Source organism: Schistosoma haematobium, chromosome 5, assembly GCF_000699445.3.
Source record: "Schistosoma haematobium chromosome 5, whole genome shotgun sequence".
Taxonomy (NCBI): domain Eukaryota; kingdom Metazoa; phylum Platyhelminthes; class Trematoda; order Strigeidida; family Schistosomatidae; genus Schistosoma; species Schistosoma haematobium.
In genome coordinates, this window is record NC_067200.1 from 1,225,875 (window position 1) to 1,246,275 (window position 20,401).

At 36.1% G+C, this 20,401-nt stretch overlaps 1 protein-coding gene across 1 annotated transcript in view; it reads left to right on the forward strand.

Moving 5' to 3' along the window:
• Nucleotides 1-1,212: 1,212 nt before the first annotated feature.
• Nucleotides 1,213-20,401, forward strand: part of PKD2_3 (TRP-like ion channel Pkd2) — a gene marked incomplete at both ends in the record, with an annotated part of 34,040 nt that continues 14,851 nt past the window's right edge. The window contains 5 exons of the mRNA XM_051219502.1: nt 1,213-1,258; nt 2,089-2,235; nt 3,929-4,099; nt 6,455-6,816; nt 8,734-8,834. Of these exons, the coding sequence (XP_051064636.1) occupies nt 1,213-1,258; nt 2,089-2,235; nt 3,929-4,099; nt 6,455-6,816; nt 8,734-8,834 (827 nt within the window). The remainder of the gene's footprint in view (nt 1,259-2,088; nt 2,236-3,928; nt 4,100-6,454; nt 6,817-8,733; nt 8,835-20,401) is intronic.

Consider the following 20,401-nt stretch of genomic DNA (forward strand, 5'->3'; position numbering starts at 1 on the left):
AGCAGGCCCTATTCAAACAATGAAATAAATTATGAATGACCACTGTTGACAATTGTTTTAAACTACAGTTATATGCAAAGGTGAACATTGACTATCAGTGAAATCGCTTCAAACGCTATCGCGTTATCCACTTAGCTGCTAAGTCCTGATAGCCACTTACAATTTTATGTGTTAAATGTTTTCCGGTTTCTAATAATTGATTAGTCATTGATTAACTGTGTTTGTTTTGAATATACTGGCGTAGTTAATTTATCTTTCATTCGTGTTCTGCATGTATTATTATTTATTTGAACACATAAATATTGGTACAAGGGGCATCAGATATATATGCGCCATACACCTGGAGCTTTTGACCTAACAGTCAATTCTGCAAAGCAGTGTAGTAACGTCAGGAGATGCAGTGCCATGGTACCCGGTGACCAATGATTAGTTCATACGCCATTTGTTCCCTCAGGATACTGGGGTCTACGTACATCATTGGTTTGGAATCAGGGTTTTCCAACTCTCCTAGGTGGAATCTCCGTGTACACCAACCTGTTTGAAGCGCCAGACATTCGCTTTTCGTCCTCGCAATTTCGTAAACAACAGTAGTGACACGAGAAGGCAGTGAATAGGACTTCTTTTGGAGTGGTTTTATGCACGCGGCCATGTGAGAGCATTTCAAGAGGGAGAGCTGACTCTTCCCAGTCTCGGCCGTACCAGGGCATGTATATATTACATAACTATATACAAATATATCTGTTTCTTTTCATCGAGTGAATTTAACCTTCAAAACATGACATTTTTATGCTTGCCTATATATATGTTGCTTATTTTAATATAATCAACAGATGGATTAACCGCACTATTTGGTGCTTTCATGATATTAATTCACAAACAAATGTGAATTGTGTAAAGTTAAATCGACTTCTGTAGGTAGAATAGGATGTTCATGTGTAACACACATCTCTTTACAATACAGTCCTACAGGATATATGTGTATATACATGATTTTAGTTAATCATTATTGTGAATGAAGATTTTTCTAATAATGAACACTGCGCTTTATATCCAAATCCTACGTTGCATCAGTTTTGAACTATCCTTGGTAGTCCATCTTCTTGCATCTCTATTGAATGTGAAATACTTGAAATACTTGATTCTTTTATATACTCTACACACTATTTTCTTCTTCTTCTTCAATAATTCGTAAACTATTTCCAGTTATTTTGAATGTCAATGTCTTCGTTTATGTGTTCTGTGAATGATGCCGTGTATGGTCAGTTTTTATACATCTGTCATGTGTATCTGTAGAGATTTACCGATGAGTTATGCATCCAATCTATCTTGTTATTGTCAAGTACATATTTTTGTACTTCACTTCAAGACTTACTCCAAAATGTATCACAACTAGTTGATAATACAATCCGAATTTGTTTGATCAATGAAGAGAGCATGTTCCACACTTGCGGTTTACAGTCTGATAGTTCATAGTGCATGTTTGTTTGTTATTTGTCCACTGAATATTTGAAAAGGAACTATTTCTATTTCTTTGAAATGTAAATTTATGAAAGCTCTTTTTCTCTTTATTTTTAGTTGCCTTAGGCTCTATACTTGGAATATGAATATTCCTTTTGGCCACTCTTCTTGTTGTCTATCGTCTAAGGCATAAGTTGTAGTTTTTTATTATATATGTATATATTTGTGTATTGATGTGGGATGTAACGCTGTATGATGGTTGATTTGTCAGTGTATTTATACACATCAGTGGATGTCTAGTATACTTCTTTAACATGAATTATTTACCGACTCCATTTATTCTTGATATATTTAATACTTGAATAATGTATACTGATTCTCTAACTTCATTCTAGTCCTTCTACATAGAAATGTCATACACTTATCAATTAAAGAGAATGGAAAAAGTGAGAGGTGTCGAATAAACAGTTGAATTCTGTGGTTTATGTATGACCATAATATGTTAGGAGCTTCGAGGTTGGTAATCATCCAACCAAGATATGATGCATAATGCATTGGTTTTGCTGAACTTCCTGAGAAGATCGCAATAAATACCGACTGCAAAAAATATAAGTTTTAGCCATTTCCTAGGTAGTGATGAATTTCCACCGACAATTTCTGTTTCATGGATCAATGTGAATGATAATGACTTACCATGGAAATATACACCACCAAGTAGAAATAGTTTTAGTAATGGTATTCGACGATCATCATCATTTTTCCGTAGTTTTAATCAAAGTAACTGATCGTTCACACCATCAAGATAACATAATAACAACAATAGTAATAGTTATGGATTACCTTATGAAAAATCATCTTTAGGGTCTTCATCATTCAATACATCACGTACAGAGATGATGCCATCAATGCCAGTATTACCTACATTGAATTATTTGATTTTTACCATTGACCGGTCATTATCCGGTTAATAAACAACATTTTGATTCGATTCGATTAAATGGTATTCATGTTACTCATCCGTTGATGCAACCACCTTCGCAATCAATGTCAGGTAGGTAACATAGTTTTCCCTAACATTTTCGGTTAAAGGTTTACACTACTTGCAAATAGTCATTCAATAACTATTGTAACTATCCCCTTTGAGTTCAATGTTGATTGATCTACATTTTCAATTCATGTTTGATTAATGCTGTAGAAGGATTGGACAGATTATTGAATGTCATGGATTATATCATGGACTACTACTAATAATAATTATAGGGTCACTTAGGAGTCGTTAGGTGAGGTAACTCTTGGGATGTCCAGTGGAAATCTGTGACAAGTGGCAATAAACTATGTCAGTGGTAAGACCCTGACCAATAAATGCGTAGTGTCTCGATATAGTGTGAAGTTAAGCGTGTAAATAACTAGATTCCGACGCAGTTGTATGGAGGTTAGCCGCCTTCTGAGAGATCTGAATGTCTTGGCTTTACTTTGCGATTGGATCATGGACGCACACCACTGAGGAGTTACATATTAGGATGAAATTATTGTTCCATACCCTCTACTTTCTAAAGATTATCTCTTTGAAATGGCGTTGAATTGTTTGCTTTCTTAAAAAGAGCTATTGGAGTGCAATGAGGTGAAATAACCCAGGAAGTGTTAATGATATGCATTCAACTTCCTTGACTGGTAAATCACATGTTAATGGTCGCATAAAACTTGTCAAAATTGAATACTTAGATTTTATGAGGCCGAAGATGTGGTGCATATTCTTAGCCAACAGTATTTTTAAAACAGGTTAAAAACAACTTGTGGTTATTATCATAACATAAACAATCATTGGAACTGATTAATTAGATTAGGAAAAACTAATGGCAGCTAGTCAATAACGAAATAAACAACCAGTCAGTGTGTTTGTTTAGGAGCCATATTGTATAGTTTATCTCAAATCAAAAGGATTTAACTGAAGCCTTATAGTAAGTTTTAAGTAGTTCACATTATCCTGTCAATGATATGTGCATTGTAGAGACTCCCTGGGACTCGTTATGATAACCAACATCAATTTATATCGTTTATAAATTGAAGTTGATTAGGTGCTCAATGCAAGACCTCAGGCTCCTGGGATCCTATAGCCTCACTGTTTAGTTGTCACATACAAAAAATAAACATCTGTCTCTCCAGTGTTTCCTTGTTTTCATTGGAAGTTTTACTCAGGTCAGTACTTGTCTTAAACTACAAAATTCGGTCATTTCTTTATTTTCAGAACAAGTTATATCTTTTCATTTTATGTTTCGTCCCTTTTCTCTCTTCATCTCACTAACAGAATCGAGTGATTGACACAGAAAACATAATTCTATCGCGAATATGTGGAGTACTCAAACAGTAAAACCATCATTAACTTCCACTTCAGTGACAGTAAAACAAGCGGCACCGAATTCAATGTACAATAGTTCATTTAATTATAATTAATTTGATTATATTGAAAAAGATGAATTAAATCATTTACCATATCTAACAACTGATCCCTATTTGGAACCTGTTTCGTTGAAACGAAGACAACAACAAGAAAAACAACCGGGAAATTTGATCAATACAATGAAAATCAATCTCATTGATCATTATGATGATATGGATCTGGATACAGCAGTGAATGAAAATGGTGATTAAATCAAATTAAATAGTAAGTTGCATAAGATGATGTTCAAAATAGAAATGACAGTATACTATAAACGTATATGATTAATACATAGAAGAACTTGTTGAGATTGTACAATTTTTGTGGCTTACATGATGGAATAGACGATCACTGCAAAGTACAAAGAATACTGGCATAACTGTTTCATCCTGGATTTTGACTACTAAATAATTGGGAAACAGCATGACACGACGATATTCAGTTTAATCTCCAGAATACTCGTGATCGGGCGATTTTTTAGCGCGTTAGTTTTCTACTGGATAAGGTCGTTAACCTCATGCCCAACCATCCTTCTTTATGAAAGTTTGGGACTGGAAGGATTCCAGGCGTATTCAGTTATGGATATTAGGTAGATAAAACAATTTACTACTCAAAAAATTAGAAAAAACGTCGAGTTATTTAATTCCAAGTTGGCAAAGTGTATGTAATCATAATCCTTAGTCGAATTAAAATTCATTCGCCCAAAACTGAATCAACCATGACAGCCTTTAGAGTACTGAACTTATGTTATTTGATTTTTGTTGTATACAGTTCGCAACGTGAAGTGTTGTTTCAGGTTAATGTCTTGAAAAACTGACTCTTTAGTAGTTACCGCAGTTATAAACCTATGGAATTCAGTCGACAGTTTCTAAACCTCAAGATTAATTGGTGAATTTGCAAGCTGAAATACATGTTCTATTATTGCTGTAGAAGTGAAATACGGTTGGGCTCAGTATCTGTGGTCTAGAGGTCAGGCGTTCGCGCGCGAGACCGAAGGTCCTGGATCGCAGTTCTGAGTGTAGGATTGTGAAAATCCTTTATTGAATAGTTTCATAATAGGACGAAATGGTCATCCAATGCTTTTAGGTTTTCAATGGCCGTTCAATATTGATCGTCGATTCATGATTTCAATGAGAATTTGTTTCAGTGAATTTTTATGAATTTGACTCAGTTGAAAATGTAGTACACAAGTTAATGCTTCTTACTTTTCATTCACTTATCATCAATACTAAATCTCAACAGCGTATGGTTTTACACAATATATAAATTATTTTTCTTTCAATTCATTGAATGACAACTGTTAGTCAGATTATAAAATTATAATGAATTACCTAATTTTGACAAAATCTAAATCATTTGGTTGATCACTGGGTAGTGATCAATGTCTGAGATAGAATTGGATCTGCACTAAGGAGGACCTGATCCACTTCACCTTGATAATTTACCAACCAGCAATCAATTATTTGTAAAAGAGGGAGGTTAGTCACGACCTGGATAGCTCAGTGACTATGAAGTTGGGTGACACGGGATCAGGTCGGTCAGGGAGCATCAGATTGTGGGTACACCTTGTTGATGAGCGCCCAGATAGCACGAAACCTAGGTCCAGGGTTCACTGTTGACCTTTTAACTGTAACCACCACCGCATATACATAGTTTATTTTTCAAGTGTATAAGCACATCTGCGGTAGCTGTTAAATGTTAAGATTTTTGACTATTTCGTCGTTTCACATGTTATCGAATGTCTCAATATACAATCGTGTTTTATTTAAATAGATTATAGAATTAGAATGAAATTACAGAATTTGATGATTAGTAAGTTGTTCAGTAAAGACAAACTGTATAAAGCTTAGACTAATTCAAGTTAATAGAAAGATGCAGCTTGGTACAGTGTAATTAGTACATTCAGCTGACGAGTTCCATGATTCGACGGAACGTGTGTCATGGATTGCACTACTAGACACCATCCATCTCTACTTATTATGCTTGTGACTTACTGTCAATATTGAGCCTATCCTCACAGACAGGATGAACATATGCCAATACGACAGATAGATCAATCACGGTCCTCAACATCAATGGGAAGGTTCAATCAACCTGAAGAACGACCTATACAAAAACGGAATTAATGCAACTGTAGTTATCTATTTAGTTTAATCCATAACTTATCAATTTATGCACTTTATTAGAAAAAAAAAACATTAAATTGATCGACTTTCATGTGGCAGTATGTAACACCAATCGGAAGTGTAACGCCTAGCAGCAGAAGACTGAGAAGATCGAATTGAAGAGAACAGGAATGTAAACAGAGAGTAATCGTAATAGCAATAGAATTGAAAGAATCATGAATCATGAGGAAGACAACTAAAGGATGATGTGCAAGTACTTTATTTTATGTATGGTTTTCACATCATAAAATGGCAATCCTCGATTCCGCATTAAACAATAAATTGGTCTGCTCCACCTGAATTCTTCGTTCACTACATATAGTCTAATATTGTGTCAACTTTCATCATTATCATTTGTCATTGATTTCTGTTTATAATTGTATTTTCTTCTTAGAATGTGATCAACATCTTGCATTCCACAGTGGAACAAGTTCAGCGATTAGTTCATTAGTATTCGCTGATGATGATGGTATTTCTAAAGTGTCAGAACATTCAATAAATAATCGAAAATCGGATCAACATAGTTCATTACACTGGATCACATCGCAAACTGTATTATCAAATGAAACTAATCCAATGAATAATAATAATAATTCTATAATAGATGTTACGACGGTTATTACCAATATTTGCACTAATACTACTACTACTAATAATAATAGTAAGAGAAATTTTGGTTCAATCGATTCATTATGTGAAACAGTGGATTTGCCTAGAACTAATTTACCGACCCCAATGTTAACAACGACAACAATGGTAAGTCAACAATTCATTGATTTCGTTTGCACATTCACCAATTAGTTTTAAGCTTTGGAAACTGTCGACTGAATTCTGTAGGTTAATAACTGTGGTAACTACTTAGGAGTCAAGGGAATATATTATATGGAAAAACCTGCCTGTGTGGTGTAACAATCAGCATGAAAGGCGAGATAAGCATGAGATAAATTTTGGTGGACCTAATTAGGCTTAGTGAGTGATCTTGAAATATTGTCTGTGACCTGATGAAAATAAAACTATCGTCAGTGTTTCCAATGCCTCAGAATGTAACACTTAATTCTCATATTGCAAATTTGAAAAATATTATGGTGTGTGCTACTGATATCCATAGATAAATGTAGTTGGTGTCATCAGTCGAAGGTGAAGTACTTGTCAGAAGGTGGTTAAAAGGAAAGAAAGAAGGAAAGAGGACGAGAACAGTGAATAATTGTTGCGGAATTAAAGGGACTGTGAAATGTGAGATGATTGATTGATATGTAACAAATTACGTATTTACAGTATGGTTTTGAAATATTAATGAGATGTGTAATCACCATAAAACCTGAATTTAAGGTTCCTTCAAACACTGAAAATTGTCTAATATATCTGTCTTATGAAATTATCTGAAAATGTGAATTTGAAATTTTCGAGACATGGCATACTTGGAATGCTTTATAAATATTCAACTACGATTGCATCCACTCAACGATGATCACCTGCATACTTACGCCTGTTGCCCTCAATCGAGTAATGCCCACCGACCAGCATTCTGCAACCCAATCTGACCTTGGCTTTTCTTTATATTTCGGTCATGTCTGTTATGACCTTGGGTATGTCTGGTTTCGCTATCACGCGACCTATCTACCAATCCGGATACGACTTATGCGAACTTCACACTAGGCCAACCAATGACGTTCAACCGGTGTGGGCAGTCTAGCGTCCTTGTTGGTCCTATGTACTACGAGCCCTTCCACTTGAGTCCAGAATACAATACCAGCTTCGAATTAGGGCAGATCGTTTATTTCAAACATACTCGGTTTATATATCAAACAAACAGACCACAACACACCATAAATTAGGAAATAACATATGTACACAAATAAGCCAAAAAGTGGCTGTGAACGAGGGGGACAGTAATTAATAGACTGAACATAGTTTAAGAACCGTAAATCGTACAATAATAAATTATAGATCAAAATAAAGCTTATAATAAGAGGGATATAAATATACATAATCTAATGATTGAATAGTTTTACAATAAGAATATTTATAGAATATTAGTCCACTAATAGTCCTCGGGAGTTACCTGTAATTTAATCTTCGCTCGGATATAACAATGTCTATCTTCGTTGCTTGTCTTATTGTGTCGTTTGGTCTTCCTCTTCTCCTTTGGCCTTGAAGAGTTCAGGTGAAGGTTTGCATTGTCATGAAATTGTATGCTTTCCTCAATGTGTGTCCTATCAACTTCCAGCGCTTCTTTCTCCGTTGGAATCTCGTTTGTTTTCTCCCATAGTAGGTTGTTGCTGATAAATGGATTCGAAGTATTGCGCGTGGACAACTGTTAATAAATATTTGTATCTTCTGTATGATAGCTTTCGTAGTTCTGCAGGTTTTCGCCCCATACAGTAGATTCGTTTTGACATTTGTATTGAAATTTCTGACTTTGGTGTTGGTTGACAATAGTTTTGAGTTCCAGATGCTCATGGGTTGTAAATATGCTGCCCTTCAATTGTTGGTTGACTAAAATTGATCGTGAGGTTTGTATGAGCTGCTCGATATTAGTTGAGTTAAGTGAGGCTGGTTTTAACATCCTCTATCGTCCTCCTGAACATCTTAATTAGTGCAGAAATGGTCAACTGGGTTCTGTGTATTGTGGTCCGGTGAATTCCATATGATTTTGTATTTGTGCTTATTTAGGAATATGGTGCTGCCTTTGACCAGTTTATTGAAGGCACAAAAGTTTGCAAATCTCTAGCCATCTTCGTTCATTTTCCCCCTAGTCCATGTCGCCGGATGATGTAGTCATACCCGGTGTTGTTCAATTTAAACTAGGCATTTGAGATACTCTTCAGAATGGTCAGGTCATTCGTACGCATTTCTCAACGATTGACTGTAACCTGTCGTATAATTAGTCTATAAATTCTTCATTGTAATCGTTGGTAGCCTCATAGCGTTCGTCATCCAATGCTATGTCCATCAATGAGTTACATTCGAAGATTCATTAGTAGAATCATTGAACAGATTATCTTCAGATGATAGACGATTTCATTTAATCATTTAGTACACCACAAAACGTTGGCTTCTTTCTATCGTGTAAAACCTTATTTGTAAACCAGCGTTTTACTCAATTCCATTTATGGCTGTCAATCAAACTGAATTTCGTACACATTCCACAATATCAACTGATTTAGTTGAATCAGGGAAAATAATTACGTCAACATTAGTGGAGTTATAAACTCCTGAACTAATTAACGTCCGATTAATAAAGATAAAAAATCCCAACCGTTATAACAATATCACAATTAGACATGAAGAATATTTACATAAAAAAAGACATTTATCTTAGCTTACAAGTCATTATTATTGGCTTTATTTTTGGTACAATACAAAGTTCTCAGCGCAAAGTATTTCAATAAGTTACCGTTTCTTATTACTTGATCGATCTTTGCGATAAATATTGAGTGGTCGCCAGTTAGATATTGGCAATTCAGTGTAAATTATCTGACGATTTAATTAACAAAAACATATTTCTGTTGACCTCAGTTATTGACAGAAATATCAGTGATTATAACTGTGTTGTCGTCAGTCACCTCACACCATCTCATTAATCAAATAATATGGTATTATTCTATATCATCTATTATGTATAGTGAGCGTAATATGAATCTTATTTAGAATAAAAAAACAACATCGCTTTCTAATAATAACTTGATAATTAGCCACACGTTCAGAAAATAGATGAGTGAAATTCTCATTTTTCAAAAGATTACTACTTTCTATAAACAAAACGAAGTGAAAACAAATCTCTCGACTGCCAGTGCATAGAACGTCTTGCTCTAGCTGTGTGTAAACACTGTAGATATTCACTATATAATTTCAGATGAGTTTAGTGTTTGTTTCCTCAGAGAATCATCCATCTCTCACTTGCTCAGTTTATCAATCTATGCATCGCCCATTAATAATCCTGATTCTTTGAGACTCGACTAGTTATTACTTCCTGTGTATATCGGTGATAAAATCCACATCGCCTTCTGTGTTTCATTTTATATCAATCACTGTGACGGACAAACTCACCCTCATCCGATATTTTGAATAAATACATTTTACTATTGACCAAATGTATGTTTTCACTGAATACTGATTATGGATGCATATCATGGTTCAATGTGAGCGATCAAATTTTACATGAGGTTGAATACATTTTGACATGTCATTCAGTGCTAAAGTTTGCCCTCACTTTTCACCAGATTTGAGATGCGCGTGCAACCGTTTTCGTAGTTCTGCGTAGTGTCAATTGTTGTTCGATAATTGTCCTCATGTTGAATATAGATCAGATAAAGGCTAAAGTAATGAGTAGCATTTACAAATTGTCTAGTGAAGTGTGTTACTAAAATCAAGGTGAAATGAACTGCTGAAGAGCAGGACGTTCTCTTTTCGTCCTCCCATTTTCGTAAACAACACCCCCACCACGAGAAGTCAGTGAGTAGGACTTCCCTGACAGAGGCTATATACGCGTGGCCATGTGACAGCATTTCGAGAGCGAGAGGACTCTTTCCACTCTCGGCCATACCAGGGCATTTAGGGTGTTTCATACAAGAATGACATTCTTGCACTCATGCTAGTGAGATGTAGGGCGAGCGTTTCTCTCTATTTGGGACTCATTAGCTGTGTGTACTTGTATTTCAGTCTGTTATGTACATTAGACTCAAACCCAGTACTATCCTTATTGATAGTCAATGCATTACCAATTAAGCTACTAAATTATTGAACAGAAATAAAGTTATCAGTAAGGGTTTGTAAACTCCTGTTATTGATATTCAGTACTATAGCTAATCATTCTCTGTCACTATATGAACTAACTGTGGAGATTATCTTGTCAATATCGACTTGTTTATGTTTTTTGTAGTTTGGTTGGCTAAATTCATAGAGTATTACTAAATTTCATAACATTACTAATTTTATCAGCAATTTTCGTCTCACATTAATCATATTAGGGCTGGCATTGAAAATCATGCAGTGAAGGAGAACTGTTTCGTACTAGCCTAAGATTTCTCAGGAGTGCATATTCTTAACCATAAACCTAGGGATGTAATCCAAGCCAAGCAGTTATCATGACGAATGTACAACTGTTAGGATCATTGGCTTTTGGGTCCATTGATACATGTATCAAACGCCAATCAATTTACAATTTGGCACTATTGTCACCCAACAGCATTGGTCACATCTTCTGACTAGGACTCATTATAATTAAATCACTACTGAGCTTGTTATTAGTAGTTTGAACCAAACCATAACAAATATTGATTTCAAATCAATGTGATCTCCACAAAACACTAAGTCATTTAGATTTTTATTGTTGACGGAATATAAGACCCGACTTGATTTCTAGCCAGGTAAACGTAGTTGACAGATGACAGCCCACCTCACCATCCACAGATAACCAATCCAACAGTTCATTTCACAGTGATTTTAGTAACACACATCACAAGATAATTTATGAATGCCACTCATTACTTTCGTGTTTATCTGATCTGTATTCAACATGAGGACAGTTATCTCACAAAAATTGACATTAAGCAACAACAATCTGCGAAGCAGAACTACGAAAACGGTTGCACGCACTCTCAAATGAAATGTACCAACTTAAAGATGTATGTCGTTTGATCTTACTTACTAACTTACTTACTTACGCCAGTTACTCCTAATGTAGAATAGGCCGCGGACCAGCATTCTCCATCCCACTCAGTCCTCGGCCTTCTTTTCTAATTCCATCCAATTGTTGTCCAATTTTCTCATATCTATTTCCATTTCACGGCGTAATGTGTTCTTTGGTTTTCCTCTTTTCCGTACACTTGAGGATTCCATGTGACGCAGTTGAGTGTTTTCCTCAATGTGTGCCTTATACACTTCCAGGGTTTCTTTTTGATTTCTTCCCCCTCTGAAATCTGGGATAGGAGGGACAGATCATCTGCGAAGTCTAGATCGTCCAGCTGCATCCTAGATGTCCACTGCATCACTTGTTTCCCGTCAGATGTTGACGTCTTCATGATACAGTTGATCACCAGGAGAAAGAGAAAGAGTGAGAGTAAGCAAACTTGGTTGACGACGGTCTTTTCTTCGAACGACTTTGTCAACTGTCCTCCACATACAATTTTGCAGTTTAATCCATCATAGGAGTTCCGTATAATATTGACTATCTTCTGAGGCACGCCGTAGTATCGATGAATCTTCCATAGTGTTGTTCAGTCCACACTATCAAATGCTTTTTCGTAGTCAATGAAGTTGATGTAGAGTGGTGAATTCCATTCAATCGATTGTTCCACAATGATCCATAGAGTTGTGATTTGGTTTGTATATGATCTATCCTTACGGAATCCTGCCTGTTGGTCTCGAAGTTGAGCGTCTATGGAGTCCTTCATTCTGCTGATTTCTTCAATTGTTGGTGGGTCAACATTGATTGGGAGGTTCGTGAGTGCTACTTCGATGTTGGATGGGTTCAGTGGGGCTGGTCGATTCTGTTATGTTTCGTTATTCGCTTGAATGCTATTACTGGTGCATCTTACTCAACGGAACGAAGGACCAGTGACTCAGCGACTCGACAGCTATTCTGGTTCGTTGTCCCCAACTCTGCTAACTCGATCAAGAAGTCTGGGTAAGGTGTAGAAGTGTATTCTGCAGACACACAGCAGATAACAAGTCAAGTCAAACACACAACTCAAGCGTATTTATACAATATTTACAATCGATATTGTCATAGGAAAATTTTAAACACTAATCAATGAGTTCATCAATTGACCTATTTGCACATTTAATCGATAGTTCATCAATTGACCTATTTGCACATCTAATTGGTAGGTTCCTCAACTGACTGCTATACAAACATTTAATCGATCAGTTCATCAATTGACCCCAATACAAATATTTAAATATTTAATCAATAAGTTGATCGATGCGATAAAATTTTAAAAATATGAGTTTGGGGATCTATCGTCCCCAACAGATTCAAGAGTTCTTTGAAGTGTTCTACCCACCTGTTTCGTTGTTCATCAATGTTGGTGATTACCTTGCATTCCTTACTCTTCACTAGACGTTCTGGTTTGCTGCGATTTCCAGAGAGCTGTTTCATGTTTCCTTCTCATACAACTTTTTCCGCCGTCGTTGCTAAATTATCCACAAATTTACGTTTGTCGGTTCTGATGCTCCTCTTCACTTGTTTGTTTACTTCTGTGTATTCAGCTTGTGCTTTGGCATTTTCTACTTTTGTTCGACTGGTATTGATTGCTGCTTTCTTGTTCCTCCTTTCTTGAATTGTATCCAATGTATCAACAGTGATGCATTCCATGTGATGGAGTTTTTTGTGGCGCAGAACCTCATGACATGTTGAAAATATTTCCTCTTTGATCCCCTTCCAGTTGCTCTCCATAGTAGGTCCTTCTGAATTGTGTAGATCATGAAAGGCCCGTAACTTATTACTGAGGATTATCTTGAATTTGTTGAGTTTGTCAGTATCCCGATATTGTCCGCCCCGTTGTTCAGCAGTTCTTGCGTTTCAACTTCATTTTGGCGATCAGCAAGTGATGATCTGATGCTATATCAGCTCCTCTCTTGGTTCTCACGTCCTCAATCGTCCTCCTGAACGTTTTGCGAATCTCTCACTATCTTAGTTCATTTTTCTCGTAGTCCATGTCGTCCGATGATATCTTCATACCCGGTGTTGTTCAATTTAAACTAGGCATTTGAGATACTCTTCCGAATGGTCAAGTCCTTCGCAGGCATTTCTCAACGACTGACCGTAACCTTTCGTATAACTAGTCAATAAAATTCATCATTGTAATCGTTGGTAGTCTCATAGCATTGGATGACTTTCATTGTAGTGCTCTGTTTCTTTGTTTTGAAGGAGGCTTTGATGATCCTTGGTCCATGAGATTCCCTTCCTATAAGTGCATTTTGTGATTGTTTGAACAACATCATTGCAACAGCTTGTGCGTGTGGGTCATTTTCTTCATCATGACCAGAGTATAACAGAAGCTCCCCTGAAGCTAGTCGTTGTTGTCCAACTTGCGTCAAATATGTTTCACTGATCCGAAGCACCTATAGGTTGTATCTCCTAATTTCTGCAGCAATTTGAAGGACTCTCACAGTCTCCCACATTGCACGATTATCCCACGTACCTAAATAAATGGTTGCTCTGGTTGTCAAAAGGGTCATCGGCCTCTAAAGGAAGACTTTATTACTCCCAGAGCAGAGTTTAAAAATTTATATAATTTTTTTGGTTAGCGTTTTCTTATTGAGTTAGTTTTCTACGAGATAGGATCGCTAACCTCATGCCAAACCCTACTCTTTTCTCTGGGTTTAAAAACTATCAGTACACCCGGAAGGAGAACACGGGGAGTGAGATCAACTTCAATCAAAGAACTACGCATTGTGAATTGGTTGCCTAAACTGAAAAGATGGTATTCAACTGGCAAATTTTCGTTTGACAAGTAAATTTGGAACCTCTCTCTTGTTTAAACCTGTTTTTAATTATCACATGCATCATCATTATTATTATTGAAAGAATTCAATGAGCTTTTTAAACAATACAATTTATAAGCAAAGATGGATAGTGGCTAGCAGTGGAATCCAGGACATACGCATAGTATGCAAATATGCCAATAAGAGACTGATGAATTTCAGTCCTAAAACATCAATGGGAAGATTCAAGTAAAAACAATATCAAGTGAATTAAACTTCACCCCATTGCACAAGCAAGTGGCTATCAGGACTCAGTAGCTCAGTGGATAACGCGATGGCGTTTGAAGCGAACGTTACTGAGTTCGAGTCCTTCGAGTGAACATCAACTCTGAGATGCAGGTACATCCAGCTGACGAGTCCCAAACAGGACGAAACGCGCGTCCTGGATTCCACTGCCAGCCACTATCCATCTTTGCTTTTAATACAATTTATGTTTTGACATGTACATCGATGTTTCATTATCAAGTTATTCATCCTTCAACTTGAACTTTATTTATTTATTCCTTCGTATCAATCTCTCACACATACCTACACACTTACACACACACATACGATTTGTTACTCAGTTAAGTATTTCCATGTCGTTGAATTCTACACATGATTTGTAGTTAACCGACTCATTTTATCCTATTTTACACAAAAAATCAACATCCAAATATGATTGGTTTAACACAGTATAATTCTGATTGTTAAAAAGCTATAATTTTGATTTTCCTTATTACCCTGAAGAAGACAAGTTAGCTGGACGAAACGTTGGAATTAGTTAAATTTCAATCGCTGAGAATATTTCAAATATAATTTTCACATATAATGACTTCTCTATACTCGACGCTCAATTACTGTCAAATTATTCGTTCTAATTTTGACGAATATTCGTATGGAGAGTTTAGAAGTTGTAAAGAATTTTTGGTTAGCGTTATCTTAGTGAGTTAGTTTTCTACGGGATAGGGTCGCTAACCCCATGCCAAACCCTACTCCTTTCTCCGGGTTTGAAACTGGCAGTAGCCTCCGGCGGAACAATGTAGTGTCAGTTATTATGCTAAGCCCATATACCTTATTCTAGCTTTCGGATATCCCATTCTATTCATTCTAATTGAGCCATACTTTGACCTTGTTATTTATTCGCTTATCAATCTAGACTGTTTTTATATGAGCGTATATGTGTGTGCCCTTCTCGTCCCATTAATCACATGTCTGTAGCTTATTTTTGTCTGACTATAGATATTGAGTAACGCTTGACTAAAATGGGAGTTGGCTTCCCAGCCATCTTCTCGCGTGTCATTTTGCTCTGCTCTGTTTCATTCGCTTCATATGCAAAATATATGTATTCACAAGTCAATTCTCATTATTCAACCTATTTAATTCCGTTATTGACTAAAGCGATTTGAGTCGACGATTATATACGAGAATAGGCGATAACAATCATTCGTACCCTCTGAATGGAGTCAGATCCACGGGCTACTGAAAGAACACGGGGAGTGACATCAACTTTTTCTAATTGGCCTACTGATACAATGACTATTGAATGATGTGCATTTAGGAATAAGATTTGAAAAGTTGAGTATTCTGTCTGATTCCCTTGATCGACTATAACATTACACCAAATTCTATCATTTCTGTTACATTCTGTGCAAACATTTAAAGTAAAATTTATTATTACTTCTTTAATCTCAGTGTAAATTATCTGACCATCTAATTAATAAAAACATATTTCTGTTGACCTCAGTTATTGACAGAAATATCAGTGATTATAACTGTGTTGTCGTCAGTCACCTCACACCATCTCATTAATCAAATAATATGGTATTATTCTATATCATCTATTATGTATAGTGAGCGTAATATGAATCTTATTTAGAATAAAAAAACAACATCGCTTTCTAATAATAACTTGATAATTAGCCACACGTTCAGAAAATAGATGAGTGAAATTCTCATTTTTCAAAAGATTACTCCTTTCTATAAACAAAACGAAGTGAAAACAAATCTCTCGACTGCCAGTGCATAGAACGTCTTGCTCTAGCTGTGTGTAAACACTGTAGATATTCACTATATAATTTCAGATGAGTTTAGTGTTTGTTTCCTCAGAGAATCATCCATCTCTCACTTGCTCAGTTTATCAATCTGTGCATCGCCCATTAATAATCCTGATTCTTTGAGACTCGACTAGTTAATACTTCCTGTGTATATCGGTGATAAAATCCACATCACCTTCTGTGATTCATTTTATATCAATGTGACGGACAAACTCATCCTCATCCGATATAACGGTTGAACATACACTCAGATCTCGATGCTCTTGCGAATTACATGGAAAAGTTGGAAATCTGGGCTATAACCAAGGACATTGTTGAGGATGTCAATATTGTGGCTCATTTCCTTTCATTCACCAGAAAAGAAGCATACAACTAAATAAAGACATTGCCATCTCCTGACAAGCCGATTTCTCTTCGTTACGCAACTCTGAAGCAACTGCTACTAGACCATATAAAGTATACAAATTTAGAACGCCTTAAAAGCAGAAATTTTCTTGAAATGATTCGTCAGAACATCAGGAATCCCACAACATCACGTCGTCACAGTCCAGTGCTTAATCAAGGTTATTCAGATAACAATTCATTGAGTTGTGAGACAGTTCACAAAGATAAGCACAAGTTTGGTAAATGTTTGTTCTGTGACAAGTTTCACGCATATCATTCATGTGTATTTCGTAATTTGAAATGTTTTAAATGTGGTGAGATTGGACACATTCAGTTATTTTGTAACACTGTTGTTCATTTTTGTGTAGTTCTCATCCTACTAAGTTGACGATTTCTAATGATAGTTTATCTTTATACATTATATCGTAACGCATTACACAGCAAGAGCAGCATATTTACAAATGAAGTCAAAACAACTGTCAACCAACACCAAGGTCAGGATTTTCAATACAAATGTCAAAACAATTCTACTGTATGGGGCAGAAATCTGGAGAACTACGTAAGCCATCATCCAGAAGATACAAGTGATGATTAACAGTTGTCTACGTAAAATACTTCGGACCCGTTTGCAAGACATTATCAGCAACAACCTAATGTGGGAAAAAACAAACCAGATTTCAGCGGAGGAAGAAATAAAGAAGAAGCGCTGGAAGTGTATAGGGCACACATTGAAGAAAGCACCCAAGTGTGTCACAAAGAAAGTCTTAACTTGGAATTTTCAAAGCCAGTGAAGAGGAGAAAGACTGAAGAAAACATTAGGCTGAAAAAGTGCGACACATGATCCTAATAATAGTGAGGAAGATACATGTTTTTCATTTTGATTGTTTTGCAGGTGAATTAGGCCTAGATGAATCACATGTGTTAACTACACATATTAGTACACATCCATGATCCCGCACCCTGCGAGGCTCGAACCCAGGTCCTATCAGTCTCGCGTCAGGCCCTTAACCAACTAGACCAACGTTGTTATTGCCTAACATCAGCCAATCACGTTGTCGCGCCACCCTACACTGTTGTCTTCAGTGAGTTCTGGGTTAGAATCTCGCGGGGTGTGGGATCGCGGATACGCGGTGCTGAGGAGTCGCATACTAGGACGAAACGGCCGTACAGTTGAATGGCTACAGTGTTTATTCATAGCTGCAGCAATACCTTCTATGCACTGGTAGTCGAGAGATTTGTTTTCACTTCATTTTGTTTATAGAAAGTAGTAATCTTTTGAAAAATGAGAATTTCACTCATCTATTTTCTGAACGTGTGGCTAATTATCAAGTTATTATTAGAAAGCGATGTTGTTTTTTTATTCTAAATAAGATTCATATTACGCTCACTATACATAATAGATGATATAGAATAATACCATATTATTTGATTAATGAGATGGTGTGAGGTGACTGACGACAACACAGTTATAATCACTGATATTTCTGTCAATAACTGAGGTCAACAGAAATATGTTTTTATTAATTAAATGGTCAGATAATTTACACTGAGATTAAAGAAGTAATAATAAATTTTACTTTAAATGTTTGCACAGAATGTAACAGAAATGATAGAATTTGGTGTAATGTTATAGTCGATCAAGGGAATCAGACAGAATACTCAACTTTTCAAATCTTATTCCTAAATGCACATCATTCAATAGTCATTGTATCAGTAGGTCAATTGGAAAACGTTGATCAAACGAGATACATCTTTAAGTTGGTACATTTCATTTGCGATTGCGTGCACCCGTTTTCGTAGTTCTGCTTCGCAGTATATTTTCGCATAATGTCGATTTTTGTAAGGTCATTGTCCTCATGTTGAATATAGATCAGATAGAGGCTAAAGTAATGAGTGGCATTTACAAATTGTCTAGTGAAGTGTGTTACTAAAATCAAGGTGAAATGAAATGTTGAAGAGCAGGACGTTCTCTTTTCGTGGGCTGTCATCTGTCAACTACGTTTGCCTGTGTTCTTGAGTCGAACTCCATTAGGATCAGTTACAGTTATTACAAGTTCCAATGGAAAGTTCGGTCTTTAGTTCAAGAGTTTATCATTCCACTAATGTGGACGTAATTATTTTCCCTGATTCAACTAAATCAATTGATATTGTTTAATGAGTACAAAATTCAGTTTGATTGACAGCCATAAATGGAATTGTGTAAAACGCTGGTTTACAAATAAGGTTTTACACGAACGTTTTGTAGTGTGCTGAATGATTATATGAAAACGTCTATCATCTGAAAATAATCTGTTCAATGATTCTACTAAAGAATCTGCGAATGTAACTCACTGATGGACATAGCGACCAGTGCACAGTGTGTAGTTCTTTGGTTATCAATATTTGGTACTTCACTCATTTGAAATACATTAAATGTTGGGTAACTAGAAACTGAAGGTGAGTTGAAAGACTCCATGTGTGTTGGACTGAATTTGTTTTGAGTGTTTCGAGGTAATTAGGACACATTATAGTAAGAATTCTCGTGAGAAATGAAAGGTAATGAGTGGAAGTGAGCACATCAACACAATTCTACCACATGACAACAAATTCACATGAGTCAATGATGCAATTAATCACAATCATATTTCTATCAACGAACGTAGATATTCATCTCACAATGTATTACTTTACTCCACGACAGATAGGTCGTTCATTCAACTTCACTGAAGTTGACAACTGAAGTGAATCAGGATATGTTTGTAGACTAGATGGAGCATAGTTCTAAATGAACTGAGGCGATCAGTTCGCTTACTGTGAATGTGATCAGTTGTCTTTGCATGAGATTATATGAATGACGACACATTATTTCATTAGTTAGTTGATTTTAATATTGATGTTTTTGTGTTAATGGAAATTTAATAATATTTTCACTACTTTTTTCAGATTTCTAAGGATTTGAGAGTAAATAAACTGAGATGGGAGTGGATCGGCTCAATTAATTGTGAATATTGTAAAAGTTGTTTTTTATATTTTGATTTACACTGACCTACATGAACATTCATCTGTAAGCGTTATATTACTTTCCATTTGTACCCAATTGTCACTATGCCAACACAGAAATTTGCTGTAAACTATCACACTAAATTACTTACTCATGTTATGCGTTGCGGAGGAGCAACGGCGGCTCACTGGCACTCTCTATCCAACCCTGTCCTCAGCAGTCCTTTCCAGTTGTTTACAGTTGCTATTTATCCTTTTCACCTTCACCATGAGGCGTCAATATCCTTGCGAAAGAACATCCTTCAATCCTCATTCAGAGTTTAAATGGTTTTATTTGTTTAATCTAGTTGACATTGTTCAGCGAGGTTTGTTCCACGAGATTTGGTTGCTGATACCTGTTATGTGGTCATATTCTACTTTGTGTGCTGTCAGTTAGCACATCAGACAAGTTG